At 44.6% G+C, this 13260-nt stretch overlaps 1 protein-coding gene across 13 annotated transcripts in view; it reads right to left on the reverse strand.

The window, feature by feature from the left end:
- Positions 1 to 469: 469 nt before the first annotated feature.
- The window catches only part of KANK1 (KN motif and ankyrin repeat domains 1), a 191572-nt gene continuing 178781 nt past the window's right edge, over positions 470 to 13260 (reverse strand). For 11 of the 13 annotated variants that reach the window (XM_082403633.1, XM_082403634.1, XM_082403631.1 and 8 more), the window contains 7 exons: positions 12635 to 12877; positions 11137 to 11224; positions 7910 to 8129; positions 5062 to 5204; positions 4225 to 4425; positions 2066 to 2164; positions 470 to 1484 (listed from right to left, as the gene is read on the reverse strand). In XM_082403633.1, the coding sequence (XP_082259759.1) occupies positions 1422 to 1484; positions 2066 to 2164; positions 4225 to 4425; positions 5062 to 5204; positions 7910 to 8129; positions 11137 to 11224; positions 12635 to 12877 (1057 nt within the window). In that variant the 3' untranslated portion in view covers positions 470 to 1421. The remainder of the gene's footprint in view (positions 1485 to 2065; positions 2165 to 4224; positions 4426 to 5061; positions 5205 to 7909; positions 8130 to 11136; positions 11225 to 12634; positions 12878 to 13260) is intronic. The other 2 variants (XM_082403623.1, XM_082403624.1) reach the window with 2 other exon arrangements.

The raw sequence follows: 13260 nt of genomic DNA on the forward strand, positions 1-13260 counted from the left end.
ACTGATTCACTTTGCTGTACCGCAGAAACTAACACAATACTATAAAGCAACCATACTCCAATAAAAATTAATTAAAAAAAAAAGTCTGTCTGGCTTCATCTTTCCTTTCTCATCACTTCAGGTTTCAACCAGTCACCCAGCAGCTGCCGCCAAATCAGAGTCAAGGACCAGTGCTTCTGCACCTGAGAAGAGTTAGCTCAGGATTTAATTTGGAGGTTACCTGTCTGATGAACTGTTTGCCTAATTAGGTCTTAAATTTCAGACTCATGATGACGTGCAACCTGAGTAACGAGCAGAGCTGGAAACGGAGTAGTTCTCTCAGAAGACGTCTCCTCTTGTCGGAGCCCTGGACCACTGGACTGGGCACTCACCCTACCCACGCACTCCATCCATCAGCTCTTGCTGTCACTGCTGTAAGTCAATAGGATCGGGGCAGACGGCTGTCAGAGATGAAGCAGGGACAAGCAAAAGAGCTTAATGAAATTTTATTTTGAAAATATGGCAAGAGTCTAAGGCACTTCAAACATTTAAATACATACAAGACCAAAGCAAATGTGACATGGGATAAAGGAATCCATAAATACGTGGAGAACTATACTATGTTTCTCTAGAGGCAAATATATAGCCAATTTCTCTAACACAATTCCACTTTTATCATTAGATACAGAGTTGTGCAATTATTAATAAAAATATGGTAATGTTACATGTCGTTCTTCACGTCTTTAATTACTATGGAATATAAAAGTTGAAAATACTGCATCAATTTTATATAGATACCCTTTACATAAAACGTCATGTAATGCATCCACCTAGATAAAACCAACTGAAAAGACTTCCTTTTGTTAAGTTTTAAACTTTTTGAGAGTTTCATCTTTTATTTTTATACCAGAAACCAGCCCAGGCCCAATTCACCAATGATCAAAGTTATCTCAACTTCCTTACTTTAAAATAATAAAGACAAAAGAAAAATCAACAAAACCATCCTGGAATGGAATTTTCAAAGAGCTTTCCAATGGTTCCACGTTTAGTAAATATAAATACTTGTAGGAAAGTTTAAAAACACCATGCCGGCGAGAACCTGATACTTCTCAGCACTGGTAGGGGGTGGAGAGAAGGAACAGAAGTTGCCCGCTCAGATCAGGTTACTCTTTCCTACAACTGTACATAACGGAGCACAGACTCCACAGCAAGTGTGCCCTACACAGACGGAAGATGGCCAGAAGGGAGGCGTGTGTGCCTGGCCAGCAATCTCCTGCTGGCTCAGCTTCCACTGTGGCAGCTCCAGCCTTCAGCCCTCGGCTGGCTTTATGCGTTCTGTTTGCTGGTGAGCTCAGGCACAAAATACATGCAGTACCTGTCAGCCCAACGGGAACAATTAGCAGCTTGGCGGTGGCATGCAAATGGACGGTATTTGCACATAATCAATCAAATGAACCTCGGTGGGTGGGACCAGGAGATGTCTTCCTTCCAAGCCTAGGGGTGCCCTAGAGACCAGGAAAGGAAAAGAAACTGGGGGTTAATTAGTGACCTCAGGTAGATGTGCCCCCTGTGACACAGGAACTCGGTCAGCCAGAGCTGAGCACCACCTATAAGCCAGAGCGAGGAGAGCTGGAACACGGCACACAGTCCACCAGCAGGAGCAGCTCGGGGGCCAGCGGGCTCGGCAGTGCCGCGTCCGGCTGTCCTGGGAAGTCAACCTCCCTCCCAGAGTGAGCTCCGGGACCACAGGCTGCTGCCCACTGCCTGCTTTAAGAAAAATGCCAGGACGGCGACACGTATTCATGGGCTCAAGATGTGCCATTTGGATAATTCTGTCCAGAAGAAACTCTCCCTGGGAGGGCGTGAGGACAAGCAGGCGTCCAGCCTCTGCTGTGCTAATAACCATGAGCACTCCTGGCCTTCTGGGCGGGGCAAAACTGATGAATTCTTAAGTTCCGGACTAAAACCTTGATTTTCAGAATCATTATAAAACCTGTATTTCCTTGTCGTCAACTCCCCGAGGAAGGGGGCCCACTAGTCTGGTGGCTTTTAGCCTGTTTACATATGCCAAGTGCACAACACTGACCGGAGACTGGGCTTTCGCGAAGTTGACGTGGGCATACAGCAGAACGGCGATGTCCTTGTGTCCCGCCTCCAGGGCTATTGAGAGCGCGGTGCTGCCGTCCTTAAGAGGAGATGAAAAGAGCAAGCTAGGTTGGGTTTCTCAAACTTCCAGGTAGCCCAAAAGGTAACAACACAAAACTCTTTCAATTAGATAAGGTTCCCCAATCTAGCCATTTGTTCAGTCTTTTAGGAAACATTTCTGGACCTCTAGGTGCTAAGCCTGAAGGATACAAGGATGACAGAGGCACAGCCCCTACCCTGCCCTCAGACAAGAATCACCCCGTTATTGCCTTTGTTGTTGCCTCATGGTACTTAGTGTGTAGGTCTGCACACCATGCAGCCTCAACAAAAGCAGGCTGCCCACCAGCAGGGGGCAGGAGGAGAAGGTAGGGGGTAGAAACAATTTAGTTTTTTTTTTTTTTCCTTATAATTACAAACGAGCGGTCAAGTAGCGTGGTGTCTGCTTTGACGCCCTGCAATCTGCCAAGGATCTCTGAACTTTCCTCTTGGGGAGGGAGCTGATCCTACAGCCCTAACCATCCCTGTAGTATGTTCCGAGTCACATCTACATGTAAGCACCACATCCTGCTGCCTTGCAGAAATGTATCTGATGGAAATACGAGGGGAAACACTAAATATGGGAAAGAAAAATGTTCAGTTAAATGTTTGCTTTCCATTAAGATGCAGGAACTTAGATGGATATAAAGATGCATCAGGACAAAAATAGCATACTGGACATCAACTATACCTCAATCAAAAGTAGTAACAATAAAAAGACAAAAAACAGCACAACTTATTTTCTGTCTAGTCTTGGAATAAGGATGCCCTTCTGGTCACCAGCAGCAGGAAACAATTTGTGTGTGGTTTGAACCTTATGGTCCCTCCCTCCCACTCTGAATTCTGGGAGTTACTTTTCTTCTGGAGGCCAGCTGGATGCCCTCCCGTTCCTTTAAGGATAAGGAAGTAGACAACGGGCAGAGGGAACCAGGATTTCTGGAAGCTGCTGTGGCGCAATGGCCTCTTATTATTAGATCTACCAGCTGTTCTTTGCTAAGAGTAGAAGTAAAAGCAAACAAACAAAAAACAAGGCACACGAAACACAGACTGTTCTTAAGGAAAGAGAAGTTGGAAACTGGCCCTCTGCTACAGTGGAAGTAAAGGGAATCTGGTGCAGCCGCAGCTCACGTGCTCCTGGGGAGGTCACTGCAACTGCAGAAACCAGTCAGTCCTTCCTGCCAGTAAATACCTGCGCTGATTTGCTCTTCCTGTTGGCGTGAGCCCACAAGGATCTCAAGTTTAGTGCAAAGGGGGATGTTTTCCCTCTAGCCTTTTAGTGTTTGGGGCTGATGGAAGCTCTGGTCCAAACCTGTGCTCCACAGAGATAAACTTTCAAAAACAGAACCAACCCAGCCAGACCTCTGGGACCTTTGGACCTTTGGACCATGTCGCCACCTAAATGTTAGTTCCTGTGCTGTGACCTATTGGTACTCCTCCCCTTTGGTCTGGAGACATCCAGAGCAGCAGGTTTCCTTGGAATGTTTTCCAGTCAAGGGGTTATCTGGGAATGGGACAGCTTGGGAACGGGGAGAGGAAGGAGATGAGAGTGACGATGATGGGAACAGCCCAAGGAGGGGTGCGAAGATGTGTTGAAAAGAAGCCAAGATAATCTGGATCCACTAGCTGATAAAACGTCACAAATTATTTACTCTGATGGGCCCCGGTGAAGGGTTTCCAAACGGACCAGGGGCCTGGTCCTCTCTTCGCAGTGCACCCATTAGTTGCCTACACTGCCTACTACATTTGATTCTGTATTGTAAATCTGTTTATTCCACTTCAGTATACTGGTTCTCGTACATGCCCATCACCTTCTTCCTTTTATAAATTTTGGGGTGAGGCCTATTTATCTTTCTGCCTTTGGCTTTAGTTAATGGGAGTATTAGTTTGCAAACAGTAAATGCTACCACGCTGGGCTGTGAAGGGAAGTGGCCTGGATGGCAGCACAAATCCCTGAGGAGAATAAAGGAGGATTTGTTCTCTCCCCTGGTCAAGCAGCACTCACAGAACACCCCCCTCAAACTGTGTCCAGGCCAGGGGCCTGCAGGACCATTGGCGACAGCTTACGTTGTCCTCCAGGTGGCCATTGCAGCCTGGCTGGGCCAGCAGCAGCTTGACGATCTCCACGTGCCCGTGCTCGCTGGCACACATCAGGGCGGTGGAGCCCTCGTCGTCCTGGATGTTGACGTCAGCCCCACAGGCCAGCAGGCCCTTCACCATGTCTATCCGCCCATGACTGACAGCCAGCATGAGGGCTGTCTGTCCTGCCTGTGGGAAGAAATGACAGCGGACTTCAGAAGCACATGCTGGGCTGGCAGGGTGTGACCTGCAGTGGGGCTGTGCCGGGGGAAGGGGAGGAGGGAGAGTGATGACAGGGGAAAACGTGGACATGGAATTACTTGGGGCCCAGTGGTGGAAAGGCATTGGAAAAACTAGTTTCTCGTGAGCTATGAGCTAATAAGTAAGACCATAAAGTAATGAGTTAATTTTTCCCTTTAGCTTGGAGGATCTGTCTCATGACAGCAAGGAGCGAGAAAGTTCAGAAGATGGTCACAAGTCAACCCTGAACACATCTGGATGAGAGGCACTCCGTGCCGGGCATGAAGATGCTATAACATGGAGACAGTCAGGAAACAGTGGTCACCAGGTAGATGGTGGGGATCCCTAGTCACTCACAGGCAGGCTGACCCATGGTCTACACGCACACTACTCCAGAGAGAACGCAAGGCAATGGAGGGAGAAGTTTCCAATGTGAAGTTAAGCCAGTGTTTCCTTGGTGTGTTTGGTCATGAGGACCACCGGGCAGCCGCATGGACCGTGCTGAGTGGCGAGAGCACGGCAGGGCCACCCGTGCAGGTCAGAGCTGCATCAGCCAGCACAAACCCTGGAAGCAAGCGCGTTCACCTGGCTGGCTTTGGCGTTCACGTCCCCACAGGCAAAGAGTTCTTCCACAACTCGCATGTCCTTCTCTGCTTCCACAGCGGCGAGGGCTGCCAGCATGATGGGGGTATACCCCGCCTTGTTCTGGTGGTCCACGTTACATACATCTGCAAAGACACGAGTCTCTTTAGGGAGGAGCCATCTCCTAACAGCATCAGTTGTCCCCATGAACTAAAGGTATGGAGTTTAGAAAAGCCCAGTGAAATGGCCTTAGGTAGTCAAAGTCCCGGAGTGAGGGCTTCCCTGGTGGCGCAGTGGTTGAGAATCTGCCTGCTAATTCAGGGGACACGGGTTCGAGCCCTGGTCTGGGAAGATCCCACATGCCACGGAGCAACTAGGCCCGTGAGCCACAACTACTGAGCCTGCGCGTCTGGAGCCTGTGCTCCGCAACAAGAGAGGCCGCGATAGTGAGAGGCCCGCGCGCCGCGATGAAGAGTGGCCCCCACCTGCCGCAACTAGAGAAAGCCCTCGCACAGAAACGAAGACCCAACACAGCCAACAGTAAATAAATAAATAAATTAAATTAAAAAAAAAAAAAAAAAAAAGTCCCGGAGTGACTCAGAAGGAAATGTGAGAGATGTTTCATACTAAACCAAAGAAAAAAATTTTTTTCTATTTCGTGAGAAACGACAGCAAGCTCTCACAGCACCTCTTGTTTGCAACTGGTGGTTGAACCGCAACAGCCTGGAGGTCTGGGAGGCTGTTCTAAGTAATGCTTTGAAGAATAAACAATAACGTGGGATCTAGACACTAATCTGCGTCTAGGAAATCACCATTTTGGAGTGAAGAAGGAGGTGAGAGCTACGAGGGAAAGAAGGATTTGTAAAGGTTTATGTAGGGAACACTGAACATGGCGTTCCCCACTCATAAACCACTGCTCACTCTGAGACCCTGAGTTTGCTGCTCTGACTCGTTTGGGGCCCTTGGAAGCAGAATTCCAATCACACGACACGCAGCTCTAGGAATCGTGGTCTGACAGCAACTGCAGTTAAGTCCCTTAGAGACTGTCAGGGACTCCCAGATCCAATAACCCAGACCTTTTCTAGTCCTGTAATTCTTAAGGAGTCTTCAGGGCCTAAATTATCCTCCAGGCCTTTTAAAATTCCTTCAGCACTTGCTAATAAAATGAAAGGAATGGAGAGTGCAGAAAAGAAGCTTTTTATGTGTGACCAGATATAATTAAAATTCTTAGGGTGTTTCCATCATCGGGAGTGAGAAGAGAAGGTACCGTGAAAACGTTCTTGAGTTCTAAAACAACTGCATACTAGGGACATAAGGGCATTTACAGTAGTGCGTTATTTTTTAACGTAGAAAAGGAAAAAGAAAAGAAAAAAGTTGTCTGATGGAGAAGCGGGTGAGCAGACATGGTCTTTGAGGCTCCTCAGTTTCTTTGCCGTTCGCCTCTTCTCTGTTGCTGCTAGTATCCTAGATTCACAAACATGCTTTACGAAGCCAGAATCTCAGTCTATAATGGTGAGCAGTAAAGAGTGAAGTAAATCCAGAAAAGTGATTAACCAAAGCCACCCAACAATGGAATTAAAATAGTTTAATTTACCAAAATGTCTTGTCCATGCAAATTTTCTAAGGGTAGATTAAACTGTTACTTTCAGGGGCAATCCTGAAATCTTGTTCTTAGCTTTCCTGGATATTATCCACTTCTCTGTTTAAACAGTAACTCCAGCTGACAGTATCACCAGCTCTGTTTATAGTCTGGAAAGTCTGAAAGGAAGGAGGCTTGGAATTCCTTCCTTTAAGCTGGAAACAGTTTTATCCTAACATGGCCCCTAAACTGGGGACAAGCAAACTTCGAAGAGAAAAAAAAAAGATAAATCTGTTTGGTTTCTTCTGTGCCTTAATCCAACATCTCCAAAACAGAGCAGAAGAAAATTGGACAGTTGGGTCAAGAAGCAGAATGGGAAAATTGGACAATTGTATCACATATTCTAAATCAGATGTTCACATTGTGTTCTCATTAATTAGACTGAGGTACTGTGAATTCTGTCTCAGTTACACTAGAAGTAAAAATATGTATTTCAAAAATAAATAAAAGTGATTTAGAGACTCAATGTGTCACAGGGCCGTTCCATTTGAACAAAAAGTTGAAAGCTCACTATGTCGCAAGGGGACCCTTCTATGTGCCACCCCCTCGCTCCATGTTTAATACATCCACTGGCTATATTCTGGAATGGCAAATTCCAATTACCGACAAAAATTTTCACTGTTCTCGTTACTATGGTTCAGATGTAAGAATAACATTTTCTTTTCTCCATGCTGATTCCCCAGGAACAGGGTGTATTTTGGCGGGAATGGTGTTGATTCTACCACAATCTGTTACAGTGGCTTTGTTTGGCCCCCATCTTGACTAACCGCACAGCTCTGCAAGGCGGCTGGAGAGGGGTTATGGAACAAGGGCAAAGAGAGCAGCTCACAAACACTAAAGCTTTGACTCTGGCCCCAGGAGCAGCATTCTGCCTCTTGAGAGTGAACCCACCAAGCCTGCATGATCCAGCTCAGGCAGGAACATGAGTCACGTGTGTTACCAGGGATACAACTCATCTGAACACAGCTAAACTGCAGCAAGAACATTCTCAAACACCTCCTTTCAAAACAGATCTGGAATCTGTGTCACCCCGTTTTGTTCAAACCTCAAGCCTCCCATGAATGACTCAAGAACGATTCTTGCCACATCACGGGCGAAAGCAATGAAAAGGCTTCTAGGATGGTCACAGAACTGGGGAGTGGATCAACCAGCTCCTTCTAAATGAATCACAACCCGAGTCTGTTAGAGGAGAGACAGGGACAACCGACGTACCAGCGTCCAAGAGCAGCTTCACGATCTCGAAGTTGGAGTGGGACACACTGTAATGGAGGGCGGTGTTTCCGTTCCCGTCCGCCATGTTGATGATATGACGCAGGACGTCTGGGGAGATGGCCTCAAAAGCGGCTATGTAGTCCCCCACCATGGCTGGGATGGCTGACTTCTGACTGGACACGCGGAACCACTCGTGCTGGAGAGTGTTCAGACAGAACCGCTGCCAAAACAACGAGCCATCGGCCATTAGTTCTTCTATTTATAGACCTTTCTGAGACCTAGCTGAAAGCCTAAGAACCCAGGCCTTTTATAGTCAAAAGTGTGTGCAAATAGAATTTGCTCTCAAAAAACAACTAATGAAACCCAGAGCTCTCAGTTAGAAGCCTCAAATTCCAAACTGAAGTATCCTTCCTGATTTTAACATACACACATATTGTAACTTCTGTAAAACAGGCCTATAGCACTGTGCAAGAATTACACCACCGAGGTTCAAATTCTGACTCTGCTACTGACGAGTTGTTCGACGCTGGGGAAAATACTTACTCTGTGCCTCAGTTTCCTCATCTGCAAAATGGGGATAATAAAAATACCTTTCCTTCACAGTGTTTGTGATGAGGACAAATGAGGCAATACATGTAAACCACTTAGGCCAGGCTCCATTTATTATTGAACTATTAATATTATGTAGGTATGCTGGCCTTGCAAATGACTTTCATAGTAATCAGGACAGGAGAAATTACTTAACACAATTATGCTGCTTCCTTCCTGTCCAGACCAACTTCAACTCCTTCCGCATCTCCACAGCACTACGTTGGGAGGCCATAACCATGCAGGCAACCCAATTCCTACTCCATCCCAAATACAAATGTTCAACCACAGAAAGGGAATAAAAAGCAAGTCTGAAACAAATTACTTTTTCCCATGAGGATCATCTGTATCTGGTCATCAGCCCCACTTGCTTTCCCTTAGGTTGTGGACACATGAACTTGGCATTTGTTTCATGGATGATCAAGTCAAACTTGGACATGAAGTTCAATGTAGACTGGGCAGAGCCAGTGCTGGTGATGGGGAAAACTACAATGCGTTTTTCATGGGCCCTCTTTCATATCAGTTTATCATTCATTTGTGCTTTGCTTGTTCTTTAAAAGTTTAACAATAAATCAAGAAAGATGGACAGCTTATGTCAAAAGCACCAGAACCCATGTAGTCTCCTTTCTATAGAAAAGGAGGAACTGGGATTACAGAACACACCCATCTCTTTATCTTCCTGCTACTAATTATTCAGGTATATCCCATTCAATCACAGTTTGGGTCACTGGAGGAAAAGGGTCCTGGCCAGGAAATATGTCACCTAATGTTTCTTTTCTTCTGCTCACTCTTTCACATATTCAGATTTCATTCTCTGGATGCCTCACACAGAAGGAAGGGAAATTATGTCGTCTGGGTGTCGAACTCAGTTATAGCTACATATTCAGTGTCCTGATATGGTTACATGGCCCTGGCATTGTGATCATTCACAAGTCCGAGACTTTTCACAGCACAGCACTTTAAACACTTCTTTACTGAATGAATATCCAATCAACAAAAACAATGTACCAATCCTGGAGTATGTGCCTGACAAAATGCTTGACAATTGGGGCTATAAAAATGTACAGTCCTCCCTGAGGACCACACAACCTAGTATTTTGGGGAGGGTAAAAGAAAAAGTGTATTAAAGCTATAAAATCTGGGGTCTGAAAGCACCAGTTTTATGTTCAGGTTAAACCTAGTAGGAAATATTAACACTGCAGTGACCTTTCCTGGTTTTACTCTTTGTGACCAAGGCGCAGACAAGCACTTAGTCTATATTGATGGAGTTCAACATGTAGATCCATGTCCAGGCCAGGGACTTCATTTAGTATTTCCTTCTATAAACATCCTTGCCATGATCCTTTTTCAGCACAGTATTTGAATGTCAAGATTCAGCTGGCTCTGATAAATTTAAGTTTCTATAGCAATATAAACAAATAGGAGAAGATACCATAATTAAAAAAAAAAAAAGATGCCATATAATAAGGTAATATGCTTTAGCTGGAATAAACAAAACATGGACCAGTACTTAAGATAGGTATAATCTAGTCCCACCATTAACTAGCAGTTGACACTCCAGGCAAGACTCGTAATCTTTAGGGCCTCAGTTAAAGCCAGATGGACCAGAATACAGTGGCCTCGTAGACACACGCACCCATGTACGTCTCATGCCTGTGCCAGCCATCACCAATTCTTCTTCAGATTGTGTTTGTTGTATGAGGAAGACTGTTTGCCTTTCCAGCGTTAGATAATTCCATAAATCCCTTCTAGTCTTAACATTTTGGTTTCATAACTCTATAAACTCGTGAGACCTATGAATCAACTTTCTCACCAGCTGCGGACTTAAAGTTAAATAAAACTTCATATTAAATCTACTGCTAATATGCAAAGATTCAAATGCACATTACTATCTAAAATAACATGAGATGCTACACTTTCTCAATGCACTGAATAGAGCTGTCAACCAGGAGGCTGGTCTAACCTATGAAAGAAGCCACACATCTAAATGTCACCAATGCACGGGAGAGCAATACTTGTAAAGGATATCAGATTCACCATTGCCATGGAAACATTTATCTGTCTTATGTTATGCTATTCATGCTCCCTAAGGCAACCACCAACCTCTTTGCTTCTGAATCTCAAGCTGTGAGAAGATAAGTGTAGTTATTTCTAGGTTTAAAAATAGTGACTGCCTGCATTCCACATCAGAACATAATATGCAGTTTCATAATTGAAAGGAATGCTGACCTTGGTCCAGATAGGTTTCTCTTAAAAACAAAGGCTAACTTAAAAAATTCTGGGATTCTGCTCCCTAGATCACAAGGTTCTGTAAGCAACAGAACATGCAGAAAGATGACGAATGACTGAAATTAGCCCTCCTTTCCATGTGCAACTATATGCCTCACAGATGCTCAGCTCCCAAGAAAAGTACAGGGTGGAGAAAGGAGGTCTGAAACCAGGCCTGAGGGAAACGTTCACAGGGTGGTCCGGTGAGCAGGGCAGCAGGATATTCAGTCTGCCCACACACACTAGGAATAGTCTGGGGGGAAAAGCGTGCAGGCAGCAACAGCTCAGGGGCAGGCTAGAGGTGCCTTAACGGTGGTGTCCACTCAGGCACTTTGTACAGACTGGGGACAGTGTCTGCAGGTCAGACTCACCATATCCTTGCTGGTCAAAGCTTTGGGGTCATTTATGTTACTTTTCAGTAAGTTGCATGCAGACAACATCTTTTCACTTAGTTCATACCTAAAAGGGGAAAAAATAAAAGAAAGAGAGCTCATGACTGGCCACAAAAGGAAAGGCATTTTTACCTCAGACTCTATGACCCATTACAAGACCGGAGGCCCCAAGTCAACCCTGGCAGGCTGCGGTGCTGCTACTGCTTGCCTGGCGGAGTCTAGGCGCCCGAGGACTGACGCTACCACACAGAGCCAAGGCCTCCAGCCAGAGCTCGGATCTTTGCATGAGGGGAGCTTTCGGCTTCACCACTCTGGCCTGTGTGACATTATGGAATAACACTTGGATATTTTTTTGCTCCTTTTGTTTTAAATTCTTAAAAATATTTTTACTCTTGAGGGGTTGAGGAGGTCTGAATTACCACCTATCCATTAATGCTGACCAGTGAACCACACATCTGAAATCACATTTGGTGACTCAGGAAGTGTTTGTTTAACCCACATGAAAATATAAACTTAAAAGTCAGATGACATATGGTATATAAATTATACCTTAATAAAGCTGTTCAAAAAAAAACCAACAGATGTCAAGATATTGAGCCATTTGAAAATACTTGGAAATATAAACTAAAGACACTTACCTTGTGTTAATGCAGTTAAACATTCATTTGCCAAATTAGAGATAAGTTTTCTGAAATGTTCTAGTTACACTTCCCATGGTGAAAAACCATACTGAAATTTCCAACTGTTCTACTCTCTCCTGTTTTATAAGCATTAATTCCATATTTGTTAAGTCTTTAAAATTGACTACACTTTTAGGTACATGTTTCAGCCAACCAGAGTGTTTATTTGATATTTCAGCTGCTGTTTACGACATTCCCAAACCCATTCTTGTGGTGTTCCCAATCACTCAATGAGCAACAAAATATGGGCATGTGACTGATTACATCATCTTTATAGTAAATGTGATCTTTGGTTGAGGCCAAAAATTGTTCCTCTCACACACAGTGATCCTGTAATAACAGTACTGACACCTGTATGAGGAGAAATGGCTAATGATAAAATCTGAAACTTTAAAATGTGAAATGTGTTGGTCACAAAAAATTCTAATATACCTTTAAATATAAGGTGGGTTGTTCAAACAATGGAAGCTTTGGTGGTGCTTAACAATTATGCGGATGGTGACTCCACATATAAAATTAGATAGCAAATAGTTAAAGAAACAAAGGTGAACAGATACCAAGCCCTTCTCTTTGCTACTATAAGAGATCTAGCAGTTATCATTTTTGCGCATGTTTTTATTAGCATCATGACAAGAGGTACACACCTCTGAGGCACAGGTAAAGTTTAGCCCTCCTTTGGGGAGTGGAAAGACCAAACTCACAGATTCAACTGCACAGTCTCCTAATCGGCCAATTCTACTGCCAAAGTACATCAAATGTGGGAAGGATGAGGGGAGGGGGGGGGAAATGTACCACACCTCTCTCTGATTTCCACCTTCTCAGGTTCACATTCTGGAACCTGCATTTCATCTTCCACCCTGTTGGACGTGAAACCTTCCACATTAAGTGCATGGTGGCCTTCTGCCATTCCCCGAGTGTCTTCGTCCTCCTCTTCCTCCTCCTCTTCCTCAGGAGGATACTCAGGGACATCACACTCGTCATCTGACTCGGAAGAAGAGCTTTCATCTGAGCTGGAATCATCACTTGAAGTGGTTTCATACCTAGGTGGCAATTGGGAGTTCAGGAGATGCAAGGTGTGCCCATAAAGACCCAGTGACAGAAATGTTTATGAAGGGAAAGCTGCTAACTGACTCCAGAAATTTCATCAGTGGTGTTAGACCCTGTACTTAGAAGTTCGGAGTAAGGTCTATTTAGAAGTCTGGTGGTTTTGAATGGGTTCTCACTTACAAGGAATAACCTAGGTTGCCAAGTGGTATCACATACCACTTGCAGAAAAAAAATATGTGTATATATATATATATATATATATATATATATATATATATATATAGCACCTCTGGCTTAATATAAATCAAAGGAAATTCATTTTATGGAAACGAGGTCTGCAGTTTTTCATCTTTCCTGTTCCTTTTCTTTCCCCCTT

Source organism: Balaenoptera borealis (genome assembly GCF_965194805.1).
Source record: "Balaenoptera borealis genome assembly, chromosome: 8".
Classification (NCBI taxonomy): domain Eukaryota; kingdom Metazoa; phylum Chordata; class Mammalia; order Artiodactyla; family Balaenopteridae; genus Balaenoptera; species Balaenoptera borealis.